Source organism: Muscardinus avellanarius, assembly GCF_963383645.1.
Source record: "Muscardinus avellanarius genome assembly, chromosome: 16".
NCBI lineage: Eukaryota > Metazoa > Chordata > Mammalia > Rodentia > Gliridae > Muscardinus > Muscardinus avellanarius.
The window spans coordinates 18657566-18675410 of record NC_137802.1 but is presented as its reverse complement, the minus strand read 5'-3'; the positions used below and the strand labels follow the sequence as shown (position 1 = coordinate 18675410).

At 51.7% G+C, this 17845-nt stretch overlaps 1 protein-coding gene across 1 annotated transcript in view; it reads right to left on the bottom strand.

Annotated features, from left to right (window-relative positions):
* Positions 1-613: 613 nt before the first annotated feature.
* The window catches only part of WSCD1 (WSC domain containing 1), a gene marked incomplete at both ends in the record, with an annotated part of 31871 nt that continues 14639 nt past the window's right edge, over positions 614-17845 (bottom strand). Inside the window, 4 exons of the mRNA XM_080712372.1 lie at positions 614-966; positions 3121-3321; positions 5864-6028; positions 6880-7039. Of these exons, the coding sequence (XP_080568498.1) occupies positions 614-966; positions 3121-3321; positions 5864-6028; positions 6880-7039 (879 nt within the window). The remainder of the gene's footprint in view (positions 967-3120; positions 3322-5863; positions 6029-6879; positions 7040-17845) is intronic.

The window sequence follows — 17845 nt, the reverse complement described above, 5'->3', positions numbered from 1 at the left end:
GGCTCTGGAGTTTGTGGTGCCTGGTGGTCAGAGCACACACATTTATGAGATGTCAATCATGTGGTCCAGGCCCAAGAGCAATAGTGTACATGCTCACCCCCACCACCCCAGTGGTCCTTGCTGCCCAGCCTGGCATTCCACAGTCAAGGACTCTTGCAAGCAGGCCTATGCCAGGGCTGGAAACAAAGCCTCTCAGAGCCCAGGCTGCATGTGTGTGCATGTACAGGTATGAGATATGGGCAGGCAGCCTCTGGGCCACACGCCCTGGTACGTGTGTGCGTTTGTGTCTGCATGTAGCTGGGTCTGCAAGGCTGGGAGGGTCTGGTGCACCCTGCATGAGTAGCTTAGGCACATCAAGATGGGCTTGGGCACTGTCAGTGGGATGTCTAAATGTGTCTGAGAATGTGGGGGTGTCTGGCTGGTGTGTCCATCTGAGTCTGTCCTGCCAGGTGTCTCTCTGGGCAGGCTTTGTGTCCACCCGAGTGGGCCTCCCCTCTGACACTGCAAAAGCAGCCATGCGTCCCCGGGGTCCTCGGCCAGGGCGGCAGAGCAGCGGTGCAGCCCCTGGCGCAATGGAGTCTCAGCAGAGGTCGGCAGCTCGGGCCAGGGTCTATCATCTGGGCACATACTCTCTGGGAAGCCCAGTCCAGTTGTGCTCACGCAGGGCCTGATCCACTGTCCGGATGTAGCCATTGATCATGTCCTTCATCTCAGGAGTGAAGGGCTCTGGGTCGTGGGGGCGCCGGCCATGCCGCCGGAAGCTTCCCTCCTTGTTATTCTCCACACAGAGCAGCCGCTCCTCACTCACGGACACGTTGAGGAAGGCTACCATCTCCCGCAGCGTCGGCACCAGGCTGCGCCGCAGCTCCTCGTAGTGCACCACCAGCAGTCGCCTCCCATACTTGAGCCAGTCCAGGACATGGGAGGACCACCACGAGGCGTAGGTGTTCACAAAGTCTGGCCACTCTGGGGGCAGGGAGAGAAGCGATGCTGTCAGGGCTGCTGCCCCCGGGGCGTGCCCAGAGAGGGGCACACAGGGTTTCTACTGTCCACCGCCCAGGGCCGACCTGCCTGGGTCCCCAGAGGGCAAGATCCCTCGGTAGCATCAGGCTGGGCTCCTGAGTCCCAGTGCTGCCTGGGAAGTGCTGGCCTTGAGTCTGCTTTCCCCCACAACTTTTCCTTGGAAACGTATCAAGTTAAGACAAATGTGGCCCGCTGTGTGCCAAGAACTGGTTCTCTCTCCTATGTTCTAGGAGTTCCTTGACCTTTGGGGTGGCACCTGGACAGAGAGGGATGGAAGTGTGTCCCCAGGCCTCAGACCATTAGGAGACAGGAGAATCAAAGGCCAATGGGAAACTTAAGCAGGGCATCTCTGTCCAGAGCAACCACAAACATTTTGGCCTTCTCCCTGGCTGCTCTACATGTCCCATGTTAAAGGAAAAGGAGGCGGCCAGGGTCTCCTTAGTGCCCAGCACCAAAGCCCAGATCCCACATGGGGCAAGACGTTTCTGGTGCCCAAGCAGCATGTACTCAGGGAAGGGGAGCTGCTGAGCTTCCTGGTGAGATGCAGCTGCTTCTTGCGAACCAAAATAGCTTAACTATGAAGTTAATGGGGCTCTTGATGGATGTATATGGGAGTCTTGAGTTTTACTGCCTATTTGAACTCATGTCCCTCATGAGAAGAAGGATATACGAGAATACCACAGACAGGGGTGGCCTCAAACTTTCACAGATGTGCTGCTGAGTGAGAGGCCTTTTCCAGGAGGTACAGATATCCAGAACAGTCCCAACAGAAATAGTTTCCATAGTTGGGCTACTGGTATACCTCAAATGCTGTGGCTTGCTCTTATTTTTACAATGATCCTATGAAACAGGGGCTATCCTACTTTCTAGGATGAAAAAATAGAACTCTGAAGACAGGTGAGCAGTTTTCTCAGGGTCAAATGGCTTGCAAGATGTAGAGGAGGAATCTAAGCTTGGCCTGCCTGCCTGACAGCTTTGTACTGAATTTACATCATTTGCCACCAGACCTGTATCTCTATTATTCATTGCCTAAGGGCTAGGCTATGTGCGTCTTAAGGGTAGGATTCAGAACCCCTTTAGCCAGGGCCCTGCCCAATGCCTGGCACACAGTAAGACTTCAGTAGCTGTAGGCTGGTGGGCTGATTCCATGAATAAAGCCAACTGGGCCCAGAATCAGAAAATCCAGATGCTATGGATTGAATGTTTGTGGTTCCCCAAATTCACATGTCAGAGCCCTAATCCCTAATATGGTAGTACTTAGAGGTTACCTTTGGGAGGGAATCTGGGTTAGATGAGGTCACGAAGGTAGAGAGTCGTGCTATTATAAGAAGACACACCCGAGGTCTGCTGGGTGAGGACGCTGCGGGAGGGTGGCTGTCTGTGGACCAAAAGAGGCCTCACCAGACAGCGCAGGAGCAGGCACTCTGACCTCAGACTTCAAGTCTCCGGAACAACTGCTGGGAGGTCTGTGGTGTTTTGACCCAGCAAGCCTGAGCTGACTAAGACAGGGATTGAGACCTGGGGCTGCCCCCTGCCTCCCAGGCCACTGCAAGTTATGTAGCCATGTTCTCTGGGCTCATCTGGAAAGTCAGGTGGGTGTGATTCCTGTGTGGGACACTGTGAAAGCCAGCAGGGGTCAGCACAGGAGGGGCTGGCACACTAGGCACCACCCACAGACTGGGCACGCACCTTTCCTCACTGATCCCCACATGGCCCCCGAGATGCGCGTTATGGGCTCAGTTCATAAAGGAGGACCCTGGTTCTGCAGGCAAGGAGGGTGCAGGTCAGGTCCAGCTGCACCCAGAGCCAGTGCTGCTCTCCAGCTCTCTGTGAGCCCCTGGGTATGAGCAGGGATGGGAAGGGGACAAAGGTCACCCCACCACTACCCTGGGGGTAGACAGGAGATTTCTGGCCATCCAGTTGGCATCCATCTAAAACACTGCGATGTATGAGTAAGCAGACTCAGAGGGGATGGGAAGGTGAGTTCCAGCTAGGCACAGCAGCAGCAAGTCCCCAGCACTGTGCACACTAATCCTGCATCCCATCAGGCATCTTGTCTGCACCTTTGAGGCCCCTGGCCATCTAGCCCCTGCTCACCTTTGCTCTTCCAGTTGCGATCAGGTGCATAACCCAGGTGCCCAGCGCATTTCCTGTTGAATTCGGCCACCAGGGACCTGTAGGGGTTCCGGATCAACAGGATGGCTGCATCAAACATCTCAATCTCCCTCCTGCCACTCTCATGGGTCTTCACACAGATGGTTCGTCGGCTGCGCCAGTGGTCCTTCTCACCCTTGAACCCTGTCCAGGAGGAACAATAGGGCCTGTGTAGGAAAGGCACCCCTGTTCCCACAGGAGTGCCCATCTTTCTGCAGCAGGAGCAGCAGGTTCTGTGCTGCTCTGCCTCCGAGGGGAAGCTGGTATCGGGGACATGAGCCAGGCCCATAGATGGCACTGCTGGGAGCACCAGGAGGACCTGTGGATGGGGATTGGGATGGGGATGAGAATGGAGATGGGGATGGAGATGGGGATGGGGATAGGGATGGGGAGGGGGGAAGGGAGGGGGAAGGGCATCTAACAGTGAGGAAAGATGGCATCTACAAGAGAAATGAGCCGATCCGCCTCCTGCGACCCCAGGGTTAGCTGACAGAGGGACGCACCATGTCTCCTGATGGACACTGGAGATGCACACACACACACACACACACACACATATGGGGCTTTTCATGGAGATCACCTCACAGGAGCACTGTAAATAACCTCTGAATTAACCACAGCTGCAGGCACAGCTGGGTGATGAGACTCAGGCTCAGAGAGGGTGTGTGACTTGCCCAATACCACATAGCACATGGAACCAGGGCAGGGCTCTCTGCATATACCTCTGTGCCTCAATAGGGCTCTCAGCTTCCACAGTGGGGGCAGGATACCTACTACCAGTCACTATTAGCAGCTGTAGCCCTACCCTTTAACCATAAGCCACGTCCTATAAGAGGCTCAGCCTTGCATACATGGAGATTCTCCACCCTGGCTCTAAGGCAGGAGGCCTGGTCCAGGTCTCATCCGTAGTGTTTGAGCCTGGCCTTAAAGAACTCACAGCTTAGTTTTTAGGCTGGAAACTTGCTCCCATCAATCAACCTCTCTGGGGCTGTAGGTCTTTTCCCTTGGTCCCTTGATTCACTACTTGGTGTTCAAGAACCCGAGTGACAATTGGCTGAGAAGACCAGACTCACTCCCTCCCTCCCTCCCTCCCTCCCTCCCTCCATCTGTCCATCCACAGAAGCTCACAGGATTCCACAGGGTTGCTGTGCCCTTGCTGTGATGGACTTTATGTAGGCGATAAAGAGATAAGGCTCAGACCCCATCCTTAAGCTTATAGTCTAGTACCAAGTACAACACATAGGGTTATATGAGGGAAAAGAATGAGGGACGCCATTAGTGGGACATCATAGAAGGCTTCCTGAAAAGCTCTCACCTGAACCTAGTCTCCTGGCCACATCCTAAGGTAGCCCATGCTGTGCAGTTCTGGGAACAAGCTCCAAAAATGTTCATGAGCTTATCTTGGGCTCTCAGAAACAAAGTGAGTCCATCCACCTGCCCCCTTCATGCATAGCTGGGAAGCACTTGCATTACAGTGAGCACCAGAGGCTTCCCTGATGCCAGAAAAATGTAATTATCTTGAATGTGGAAGTCCCGACTTTACCCACTGAAACTCAACATAGGTTTTAAACTCATCACTGCCATGGACCAAAACACCCAAAGCCTTGGTTTGGATTAATTTTGTCCAACAGTTGAAAAATGCCATAAAAGCAAGAATCAAACCATGGGCTGAAGGAACTTGAGATCTAGTCTTGGCAATCCTGAGATCCAGGGCACCTTTCACCAGACTTGCCCATTCTATCCAGTACTCTGCCTTGAAGTCCAGGTCACATCCACCTACCACGCAGGTTGGCATTTTAGCATCAGAGCCATCACCAGAGTGGACAGGACCATATACTTCTCTGGCCACTTCCTATCCCATCAGCAGGTGCCCCTAACATGCAAGACTCCCAAGGAAGATGGGGCTGGATTACATGAGCAACAGCAATTTTTCTCAAGCAATCAAGATTGTCATGAGCAATTGCAGAAACTGCTGCCAAGCTCAGGATGTTTCTGTTTCTCTAGTATGTTACTGATGTTATCATCTTTTTCTAAATCAAACTCTGGTTAAGAAACCAGGGAAAATGTTGCAACACTTGACAACATGGAAATACATTTTGCCAAATTTAGATGCCACTTGACTTGTCTGAGGCTCTTCATTCTTAAACAGCACACAGTCTTGAGGCATTTAAGTTAATTTACTCGGCATAATGAGGCCTCTTATTTCTACAAGGGAAAGATTAGAAATCATAAAACTCTTGAAAAATTTTGGACCTACTTAAAGAAAATTGCATTGTGATGAGCTACCCTTTGCCTTAAAAAAAAAAAAAAAAACAAGGAGATTAAGTCTGCTTCATCCTAATGATCAAGGATTCTAAAACTTAGGGAAAAAATTTAAAATGTTTATAGAGGAATCCAAGCTATCTCATGGAGCAGGCACTATCTCACGAGGTTCCAAAATGTGGTCCCAGGTCCTGCTAGTGAACATCCCTTGGGAGACTGTTAGAGACTCACACTTCTAGGTCCCACTTCAAGCTAACTGAAGTAGTGGCCCAGGAATCTGTGTTCTAGAAAGCCCTCCAGGTGATTTGTAAGCACTCTTGATGTCGTAGGCACTGCTCGTGTGCTCCCAGGAGGAGCTCGGCTGGAGAGGGCATGACCTGGCCGCTGGTGGCCACCTTTGCTCTCCCTTAGAGCTTTAACTTACCTTTGTTGTACAGGGTCCCGTCAAAGTAGTAGCTTCCTGTATAGAAGCCAGTGGCGTGCTCGATGAGGTGCCTCGCCCAGGTGTTCCCTGCTCCCGGGAAGCTTGACAAAGCCACAAACCCCTTTGACTTGTTGGGTAGGAATCTCCTGTCTGTGCACCGAGTATCTGAAAATCCAGATGCCCAAGCCCGGGTTACTCACAGACCCACCACTGGGCTGCCCCAAACAGGAACTGATGACCCACAATTCCAACTTAACAGATGGAGACAGAGAAGAAAGTGGTGGTGGGATGTGCCACCTGAAGCTTGGCTGCACAGGTATGTCTGACCGAAGAAAGCCCCGCAGCCAGTGCAGAAGTGGGTGGGAGTCAGGCACCCTAAGGTCCCTCAGCCCCGCTTTGTCTCCGTGGTCACAGCCAAACCCTGGCTCCTGGCATAGCACAGGTGATCCATATTCTTCTGGGTGAGGTGGACGGGGTGTGGCTGTGCTAAAGACGTCACACAGCACAATGCATCAGGGCTGGACTAATTTCAGGCAAATGGTTCTCTGGATTTTATGTGCCTTCCCCAGGTGCTGCAGGGGAAAGCCCCCGGGATGCAGGGTTATCACAGGCTCTTGACAAAGGTGGAAACTTCCTCTCTCAGTTGCTAAGGTCGGGGGGCAGCTCACTCCAAGCCCACCAGGCCTGGAGGCCTTGGGGCTGCTGTGCTCCCCAAGCCTCCTCTCTCCCTCCCCCTGACACTGCCACGGTCTACGCCTGCCTCTCTCTACTCTTCTCTTCTGCTCACACCATTGTTCCCAGAGAGACTCAGATAAAGACTCAGGGCTTCTTCAAACGAAGCCTGGCATTCTGCATCCAGGGAGGGTAGAGGCCTCACCCTCCCTCCTGCCCACCCTCACTGACAGGCTGGAGATCTCAACAGACACCTTCCCCAGGCACCAATGGCATCTCCAACTCTGGCAGCTCTCCTGAGCCCCAGACCAAATGTCATACCTGGTAGTGGACGCAGAGCTCACCTTGCACAGGTGTCTGGTAGACCTCACAGTAGCCCGCCAGCCTCTGGTCCTCGCGGGACTGGCTGCACAGCGAGCCGTCCACGCTATCCCGCAGGCTGAACCGGGGTGTGGGGTAGGCACAGTAGCACTCCCAGCCCCGGAGGATGGCCAAGGGGAACTCCTGCCAGGAAGCACAGAGAGATGAATGAAAGGGGTCAGTGGAAGGTCCAGGAACCCCAGAGCCAAGCTACCAGGCTGGATGGCCAGACGGACGGCAGCTGTGTGGGGTGCCCAGAGGTGACTTTCATACTCCTGTCAGCAGATCTGTGCCCAGAGGAGATGAAAACCAGCAAGATGGGACTCCTGTCCGCTAGGAGCTGAGTTGGCTGTGAGCGCACAGTGGGGAGGTGGGCGAAGGGCAGAGAGCCAGCGGCAGAGCTGGAACTGTGCTTGGGATGCCTAAGCGTTGCCCAGGGGCGCCGGGGAGGGGCCTGTGTGGGTGAGATTGCGCGGAGCAGAGTGGGGTAGTGAGCCCACATGGGGCAGCTCAGGGCTCAGTGTGTGCTGCCATTAGCTAACAGACCTTGAGCCCTGAGAAGGGGCTAGAATCCCTCTCTCCTTCCTCGGCCAGCCTGGAAAGAAACTGAGGCCTATCCTCATACCCAAGTCCCACCACAGAAAGGGGGCAGACTCCCACACGGCAATCATTCCAAGGACAAAAGGGGTGGGCCACCGCTCGCAGCCTCTCAAGTCGGCTTTTGTTGGCTGCCTGCAGTACGCAGTGGAGGAAGCAGGTGCCCGCTTCCTGAAAACTACAATGTGAATTTTGCTTTCCTTGCTGGGCAACCTTGGGCAAAATGCTCAACCTGTCTCAACTTCACCTTTCAAAAAAGGTACTAAGATCTATCTCATAGGTTTATAGTGACGGCTAGATGAGCCGGTCCAACCTGCCTAAGCCCTGGGCAGTGCGAGGAATGCACTGTCCTTGGCCTCCTTACCCTGTGGGCATCAGCTACAGCTCATGAAAAGATGCACCGACCCACTTCCCCCACGTTTCGTTTTGTTTGTTTGTTGATTTTTAGTACCACGCACCAGGACATTTAGCCCCATTTCATCTCTGCTCCTCCCTGCATCTTGCAGCTGGAGACACCAGGCCTCCTAGAGCAGAGAGATGAGAGTCGGCTACCAGTGCCTGCGAGGGAGGGAGGCGGTGGGTAGAGAACACTGCTCACAGCACAAACCTTTTTATTTTTTGCCCGCAGCGAGAGATCTCATAAATAAATAAATAAAAGGAAATCAATAGCGTTTTCTATGCACGGCTCAGTAAAGCGGAGGATCTTAGCCATCTTGGCATTTGGTAAGAAAATAAATGGCGCCGCAGCCTGGGAGGGTGGTGCGGAGCCTGGGGGAAGCGTGAGGGGTGTCTTGGGAGGGAATGCTGCTGAGCAGGCTGGCTCCTCTCTGCCCGCTTAGAGCCCTGGGAAAGCATTCCCCAAACCCCTCATCCTGGGAGCTGAGGCCACTGTTCCTGCAGAGTGCACAGGAGGGTCATGAGGCCTGTCTAACTAGACTCCACACCACTTACCAATAGAAAGAGAGGGAAGCCTGACCCTCCATCAGAACACTGCAGGCTTTTCTGGAAGCAAATTTGCCTTCCGATGTAAGTTCATAAAAAGAGATCTTAAGAATTGCAACCTTCAGCGGCCTCCAGGGCCCCACCTCCCCTCACAAGGCCTGGTTGAGGGCTGGGGTGGAGCCCTTGCCTGGAATGGATCCCCAGTACTCACCCCCAAACAAAACCCCCAACTAAAATTAAGCAAAGCTCTGTGGTGCCTGGCCCCATGTGGACACCTTCATCCCGGGGACTGCAGAAGCCAGCCTCTGTCCCCCTTCCCCCTGGCACAACTTGAGGGCACAGAGCGTCCCCCTCTGCTTTCCACACTTCCCGCCAGGTGGCTGGGATGGTAGAACTCTGCCAGTCGTAGTCCAAAATTCCTAACAAGAACAACTAAGAAGAGGGAAGGGTCAGAGATTCAGTCCATAACTGGCTAACTCCAAGGCGGACATGATGGTGGTGTCAGCTCAGTGCGGGCCGGAAGCAGAGAGAGCGACAGGAAGCGACCAGGGACAGACAGGCCCCAAGGCCACAGCCCCAGCGGCCTACCTCCTCCAGGCAAACACCACCCGCTACCATCCAACAGACCCATTCAAACCCTTCAGAGGCTGTACTCACAGAGGGAATTAGACCCGATTCAAGTATCTCACCTCTGAACATCTTTGCATTGCCAATACATGAGCTTTTTCCAGGGGGCATTCTATGTTTAAACCATAATGCCCTCCCCCAAATCCATGTTGAAGCTCTACTCCCAGTACCTCAGAATGTGATCTTATTTGAAAATAGGATCTCTATGGAAATAATTAAATTGAAGCCATTCATAAGGAAGGGCCCTAACCCAGCATAACTGGCATCCTTATAAAAAGAGGTTAGGACAGACGACACATGGACCTATAGGCCACCATGCGAGGACACAGGGAGCAGACACCTCCCGCAGGCCAAGGAGGGCAGCCCGGACCAGCCCTGCTGACACGTGGGCGCCGACCTCCGAGCCATGAGAAGGCAGGTGTCTTCTGCTGCAGCCACTCCACTCGCGTGGAGCAGCGGAGTGGCCGCGGCAATGGCTTCTTGCCTACCTCAGAACCTCTGCCCGGGATGCTCCATCTGCCCAGCGTCCTTGGCCCAGCTGCCTTGTGACTCTCCCCTCACTGCCTTCAAGTCGCCTCAGCATGTCCATCCCAAGTTGTGATACTCCTCCCACTGTCATCAGCCCCCTGCTCCTGTGCTGTGCTTTCTAATTTTGTTTTGTGATACCCTGAATGAAATACTCAGACCCAAGTGTATATTACTCAGTTGGTTCTGATGACTATGTATCAAGATGGTCAGCAATTCTGTCACAGCCCAGGTTCCTCTGCTCTCCGGCCACCCTCCCTCCCCACTCTTCTGTTTCTGTCACCACAAATAGTTTTATCTGTAGTAAAATATCATATAAATAGAATCACCAAGAATATATTTTTGTACGGCTTCTTTTACTCAGAAAAATCATTGTTGAATCCATCCACACTTTTTATGTATCAGTATATCATTCCTTTTCATTATAGTATAGTATTCCATGTGTGGATATACCAGTATGTTGATTCATTGACTTGTTGAGGGACATCTGGGTTGTTTCCAGTTTTCAGATATCGTGAATGAAGAAGCTGCTTTAAATTTTCATTTTAGGGGTAAATACCTACAATGCCTGCCCCCTTTTTTCCTACTGCACTTATCACCACACAACATACGATGTGTTTTACTTATTAATCTGGCTTATTGCCTGCCTGTACCCACAAGGACGTGGGTAGGAAAGTGCTTTTTGCATGTTTTGCTTTATCCTTAGTACCTACATCAGTGTCTAGCATGTGGCAGCTGCTCAATATATGTTTGAGTGAATGTATGAATTCATATATCAATTGACGTATGAATGCATGAGTGAATGAATGAATGGCTATCCTTTCCAGGTCTCAAGCCCCTCCAAAGCCATACCAACAAACTTGAGTATGATCTTTCTTCTGGTTGTTGGATCAACATGTAAGCAAGCCCTCTCCAACTGCAGGACCCCCAAGCTCTGCTGCCCTGGGATTCCCGTTACAGGAGGACCATCTCCCCAGAATGTTAAATCACCCAGGGCATTCTGGCTCTGGCTCTCTCCCCAGAGGTAACAGCGCCGCCAGAGCGGATGCCTCATAATCTTATATTCCTGAGCTGCAGACTGAGCGCCCCCACCAGGTGACCCAAACGTTTTTTACTTCCTTGAGTGGATTAAACTGTCAAGTTTCAGGGTGTTTGCAGAGCAACGGGAGAGCTGCAGACGGTAATGTGGTTTTATTTACAACAGAACCGCTTCAGCGACATCACTGGCTTCTGAAAACACCAAACAATTTTCAGCCCCTTGGGGATTTTCTAGGACATGATTTCCATAAAAATTAAATATTGATGAATCTTATCTCTCTGCCAACTTCCTGGCTCCCCCCAACCAGCTCCCGCTCTGAGCTTCAGCAAGGGAGGAAGAAAGAGAAGAGGATCAGAGAAAGGCAGGCAGAAAAGAAAGCAAGAGCACATATGTGGGACTGTTTGGATCAGACAGAAGCAGGGGTTCAGTGGCCCCGGCCGGCCTGTGTTCCAGGGCACAGAGGAGGCACAGAGGAGGTATCCTGGTGCTGGACCTGGGGCCAGAGCCAGGAGAAGGGGGCAGAATGGGGCCCCGGCTAGGCGTTGGGAAGGGCTGCGGGGTCATGAAATGGCCAGGGCAGGGCTCTGTGGGTCCTGGGGATCCACCTGCAAAGCCGGCTTGTGCTAAAGGGTCAAAGAGTGGATATTCATCAGATGTGGATGAGGTCCCAGCAGCTATCCCGGCCTCAGCAGCCAACCCACCCTTCCTGAGTACTGTTCTCAGAATCTCCATCACTGCAGGGACTTCAGAGAAGTCTCACTGGTCCCCTTTCATGTGGTGTGTCCGGCTTCACTATGGGTGGCTCTAGTGCTGGACAGACACTGGCTCATCTGTTCGATGAATACGAGAGGAGGCCAAGAGTGATGGCTTGGGGCAAAGGTCGGAGGCCCTATGGGATTGTCCCCTTGTGTGGTTTTCTGAAGACCTGAACTCACAGGCAGGCAAGCAGACCTGCCCATATTCCCACTGAAGACAACCATTTACCAGACAGAGAGTCTGAAAAATGCTGTAAGACTCAGAAACACCAAAGCATTGGGATCCCAGGGTGCCTGGATTTCCACCAACCTGGGAAAGGAACAGCTCTATGTCTTAGGCAGTTTCTCAAAGTTCCCTACACAGCGAAGGAGAGAGGGGAAGCTAAGTGATCATCACAATCATCATTTGGAACACCTGCTACTGAGAAGACACTCAACAGAAATCACCAAGTCTTGTCACAGTTGGGCGAGGCTTGTGCATCTCCACCCATCACATTTAGCAGATGAGAAAACTGGGGCCCTATATTATGTTATGCCAGTTCAGGGATATAAACCCAGATCACTATGACTCCAAATATTTATAACAACTTAAGAAGGATAAAGCTAGGAGACCCACTTGGAAAATATATCAAAATCTTAGTACATAAAATGTACTTATTCTTTGCCCTAGCAATTCCATGTCTGTTCACATAGACTAGGAAAATAATTATGAGCATGCTCAAAGGTTAATCTTTAAGGACATTCAAGGCAGTGACGTTTATAACAACGATTACAACCACAACAAAAAGAACAGAGAAAAAGAAAGAAAGAAAAAATGGGAAATGGTCATAAGAGCGGTATTACCTTCTTTTCAATACTTACACATTTCATTTCACATTTGCCTACATGTATTAATTAAGATCTCGAATGTTAATTAGAAAAAGAAAAGAAGCCGGGTATAGTGTCACATATTTGTAATCTCTGTAGTTGGGAGGCCGAGACAGGAGGATCACAGGTTCGTAAGGAGGATCACAGATTTGTAGCCAGCTTCAGCTACTTAGCGAGGCCATCTGCAACTTAGTAAGACCCTATTTAAAAATCAAGAAGAAGAAGAATTAAAGAATATAGAAGATGTCCACTGGCATTTCCTGGACTGCCACGAAAGGTTTAGCACAATAAAAGAAAATGTCCAGGACAAAGAAGAAAAGGGCTGATGTAAAAAGGAAAGACCGATGCTTATAAAGCAAATTCCCTATGCATACACTTAGACTAAAGGACCGAAAGGCTATAAAATGCTGTCAGCTGTTCTCTCTGATGTGGTAAAGTTATAAGTGGGTTTTATTTTTTATCCTTTTGCTTCCAAAATCTCCAAGTTTTCTAAAACATATATGCACCACCTTTCCAATGCCTTCAAAAAACAAGTGTTTTTAAAAGCATGTACAGAGTTGAGTGTGGTGGCCCACATCTCTACTCCCAGGACTCGGGAGGCCGAGACAGGATGGCTGTAGCTGGAGGATAGTCTGAGCAAGCAGTGAGACTCAGCAACCTACTGAACCCTGTTTCAAAACAAAAAAATAAATAAATAAATAAAATTGGGCTTGGGGGTGTAGCTCAGAGGTAAAATGCCTCTGGGTTCAATCCTCTGTACCACAGGAAAACAAAACAAAAAACAAAACACGTATACACACACACACACACACACACACACACACACACGGGGCAATATTGATAGTTTCTCTGTGAATTTTCTATAATTAGTCTAAAGCACTACTTCTCAGCCACCTATGGAGAGACGATAGCATTTCAACAAAGAGAGGTAGAGGTCACAAAACTCAGACTGTCACAGACCCCACCCTTAATAAAGAGCTGATAATGGGCAGATCCTTGGAGACCAAAGATCTATTCAGGATAGCCCAGATCACATCTATCCGATCCAAGTGGATTTAGTCAGAGCAGCTGCCCAGCTGAGATAAACATGCCCCCCACAGATCAGCTGGGATAAACATGCCCCCACGTGGATGCAAGCCTTGCCAGTTTGCAGGTGGCAGGTGAATGCTCCATCTACTAGCCAGGGGGAAACGCCCTTGGAAGAAACGTCAATGGGAAAACATCTAGGTGATTAATATTCTGCATACAGGACTTAGACACCCACAAAAGGCTGAAAGAGGGCAAAAGAATTTAATACCTCTCTGCCTCCATCCCCCATTCCGATATCAGTGCAGCCACCAGCAGCTGCTGGGAGAACAAAGCTCAGCTCCCAAGGCATCTCAGTGACCTGTTTGCAGACCTTGTTAGATTTCACTCATTAGCTCCCACTTCCGAAGAGACCTTCACTCCCACAAGTGGTCTATCTACTCAAGCACAAACAGCAGGCTTCAAAATCAGTTACCCCACATCTCAACTGGTAACAATGCAAATATCTCTGCCCCCCTCTCTGCTCATCCACACCTTGCACATAAATGGAGGAGACAGGATCTTGAAGACGAAGGATGATGAACAGATTTCCTTCCAACCACCAACACGATCACTGGAAATTAGACAAGATCATTTTATGGGGCTTTAAAACCATGTTCCTCCGGTCAAGTCCCTCTTGCTGGCAGGGAATCGGAGCATTAAAATGCTGATATTGCCCCAAAATGTTTTATTTGGTAACTACATTCCTGGAACTCCTCAAATCAGTTTTTATTAACTAGCAAAAAACAGTTGAAAATTTTAATCTGGGGTCACAAATAAACCTTAGGGGGAAACTCAAAAGTGGGATGTTGCAAGGAGGGCTCCCTTTTCTTGCTTCCAAGCCCCACCTCTTATATCTGCTGCTCCCAGAGGTCCTACTGCCCGGTCAGTCCCAGTTAACCCCCTGACCTGCACCCCCGCCTAGCTGTGCCTGATTGCACATCCTGCTGTGAGCATCCCTCTCATAAAAGTCTTTAGAAACATTTCGAATGGCTGCATTATAGTCCCTCGTATGGCTCTGGCATAATTTAGCCATTCCCACCTCATAGGGCATCTGAGCCTGCTTTTCAGTCAATCGAGGATGAGATAAATCAGCTGCTGAGGCCTGAGGAACTCTGGCCTCCCTGGAAAGGAAATATTCGGGCTTTGGAATAGGAAAGTACAGCCAGGTATCCCTGAAAGCACCTCTCAGCACCTCGAGGTTCAGGAAAGAAGAGAGGAAGCTGTTCCAGGCAGGGGCTGAAGTCAGATGCGCTTCCAGCTGGGTCCGCACCCCAGGCCTCCACAGGAGGCTGCAGGCCTGCGGGAAGTGGGCCAGGCCTGGGCGCTGCTGACCAGCATCCAAGTGGCCTTTCTACGGCCCTGAGTCACAAGAGACGATCTGGCCCTCAAGGGAACCCCTGCCAATGTCTGGAGTCTGAGTTGCTACGAATGAGGGAGAGATGTTGGCATCTGGTAGGAAGAGGCTAGCGAGGCTGCTGAATAACCCAGCTCACAGGCAGATCCCAGCACAAAATGCTCCAACCCAAAATGTCAGCAGCTCCAAGTAGAGAGACTCAGCTGCAGGGGAAGCAAAGCCCAGCAGGAAATCTGCAGGGCCGCGGGCTGACAGCCCAAAGGTTCAAGTCGTTATACCAACACCCAACGTGAGGCCAAGAGCAGGTGTGGCCTCTGGGTCCATGCTGCTTCTACTTGGATGTGACTTCCCACTCTTCTTGCCCTATTTGGTGTCGTTAACTCCAGAGCCCGGCCATCGGTTGACTCGTGGCAGCGTTGCCAAGGCCTCTCTGGGGGTGGCCCCTGCTGCCTCCCTGAGGGGCCAATGGAGAATTCCCCTTCCCCATTGGCCAGATCTCTCCCACCTCCCCCATGTCTCCTCCTCCTCCCGAGTGGTTCTCAGCTCTACTCCTCCTTTATCAGCACCATTTCTCCCTGTTCCAGAACATCCTACCTTTAGTTCTCAGACTAGTCGCACTAATACCTCCCTACTACCCCATCAATAGCTCCCTCTTTCCCACATAAAAATATCTGAACTTTAAGGCAGACACCTAAGGCCCTCTGCAATCTGTGCTCACCCTTCCACACTACCCCACGTAGCCCTCCACTGTGGCCAGACTGGGCTGCTTTCCAGTCACCTCTCACGATGCACTCCACACCCCTCATTCAACCTGTTGACCTTGCCCCACATGTTCCGGTCCAACCTTTCCAGAAAGTTGCCATCTCCTACCCTACTAAGCCTCCCTCACAGCTTCCTTCACCCCTTCAAGTTCTGCCACAGGTGTTCTGCTCTTAGCTCCTCCCAGCCATGAACTGGGTAATCCCCCAGGGCCGGGTCTCCTGGAAGGCTGGGGTCTGCTGGCCTCAGCCCAAGGCTTCACCCACTGTAAAGGTCAGCACCTGTTTTGCCATATCCCACTAAATGTTCTTTGCTAAGACTTGCTTTCAGCTTTAAAAATGGAACTGGTGGCTTCCTACAGCCGCAAGATCCTGCAGCTCTAAGCAATGGACTCAGGACCCCCCTCCTCCTGACACACACCCAGCACCACCCGACAGACAGGTGGACTGGGAGGAGGAACAAGCCACTGGCAGTTTCCCATGCTGTGTGCTCTGGGGGTGCGGCCGCTTCTGAGAGCCCTGGACGCCCTTCAGAGGCTTCTGACCTGAATGATGGCTAGCTGCACCAGGGCGGAGCAGGTGACTTGGCCTTGAAATGTATCCCGAGGGAGGGGCGTCAGACAAGGTGCTAAGGTGCAAAGTGGCTTAAGACACCAAGAGCCTGCGGGTACGTTCTGACACATTCTCTGCTGTGAAACTGCAGCAATCTGGATTTGCGCCAGTAAATAAGAAGAAAGACAGAAAACAGAAGCTGGGGATGTTTAAATCTTTAAATTCTCATCTGCAACCACAGCCCCAACTCTCTGGGTTCTCCAGGGCTGTCCCAGGGGAGGAGCCCCCAGGCTCCTAGGATGCTGCTTCTAAACCACCCTCCCTGAAGGATCACAAGGGTGGCTGTTTCCCTCCCAGGTAGCCAGAAGGGCCGGAAAATTAGTGCACCCTTTGCTGAGGGCGAGCTGGCAGAGTGGACTCAAATGACTAAGACACATCCTCTGTAGCCCAGCATCGTCTAGGAATTCTGTTTTGTCTTACAGATTCACTCACACAAAATGACCCAAGCAGAGTCGACGTGGCATTGTTTGAAAGAGCAAAAGACCAGAAACAGCCTAAATGCTTAACAGGAGGGGATTGGTTAAATAAATTATGGGACATCTGTGTAACAGAAAAAAAAAAAAAGAATTTACTCTTTGTGCTGATATGGGACAATCTTGGATTGCCCAGAGGAACAGGTTCAGTGCAGAATACTGTACGTGGCTTGTTACCAACCGTGGGGTTTGTATGAAACTGAAGAGGTGTGACCCCATGAATATTTAGACCCCAGAGCAGATACGGGAAGGCAGGACTGTGAGTTGCCTCTAAGGAAGCCATGTGGAAGAGACCAGGAGGGAGAAGTGCTGAAGATCAAAGCTAGGGCTCTTCCTCTCCACGCTACGCCTCCAGGCCCTCTTACTCTGTTTTATTTTGAAACAGGGTCTCACTTGGTGGCTGAAGCTTGCCTTGACCCTGCACTTCTCCTTTTCAGCCTCCCGGCATCACAGGTGTGGGCCAGTGTGTATCCCTCCACTCAGGGCACTGACGTTGGTCCCTCTGTGTCTCCTCTCAGCTCTTTAGCCCTGCTGCCTCCCTTAGCAGATGGGGATCACATATCTCCCTGGGGAGGTACTGGAGGGAAGGCCCCTAGCCCAGTGCCCAGCCCTCAGGGACCCTCCCAGCTGCGGACTGAGGGAGGCCGCCCTTCAGCCTGCTCAGGGCTGCGAAGTTCCTGTGATTCCAATGGAGGGTTCTCTCCAGGGACCTGCTCAGCAATGCAGATGTGAGGGATGCCTTGGGGGGTAGTTTGTCCCTTTGAGGGTATGGGAAGGCATGCCGCTGAGCATGCACCCCTATGCCAGCTCCCTGAGCTCTTCTCCCACTAGGATCAGAAGAGAAGAGGAGATTCCCAGGCCAGATATCCGTAGATCAGTAATCTGCCCTCTGGGTTGACTGCACTGTGTCCTGTGAACCCTGCCGCCCGCCCCAGACACCTGGCTGCTGGTGACGCAACAAAGCCACTCCAAAGGCTGCACCTGGGGCGAGGAAAGCGCCTGTGAAGGTTTTGTTCTCTGTCCACCTGGGAGGGAGGCATGTGCATAGTGCTGAGGAATGGGGGCAGCTCCTGGAGCTGGGCAGGGGTGCAGGGAGAATGCCCAGGAGGTCCCATCAACACCTGTGCCACTGAAGCCCCCACCACCCCAGACTTCTGCACCGCTCCACCATCCACAGGCTGCCGAGCCGGCTGAGGTCAAGTCCCTGCTCCACCACCTAGGGGTGGGCGTTGGCCTCGGCAGACTGCCACACTAGCTTCTTTCGCTATTCACTGTAAGAGTAGTTATCACCATCGTCATCGTTTCCGTCACCATGGTGGATGAGGCCTTCCTC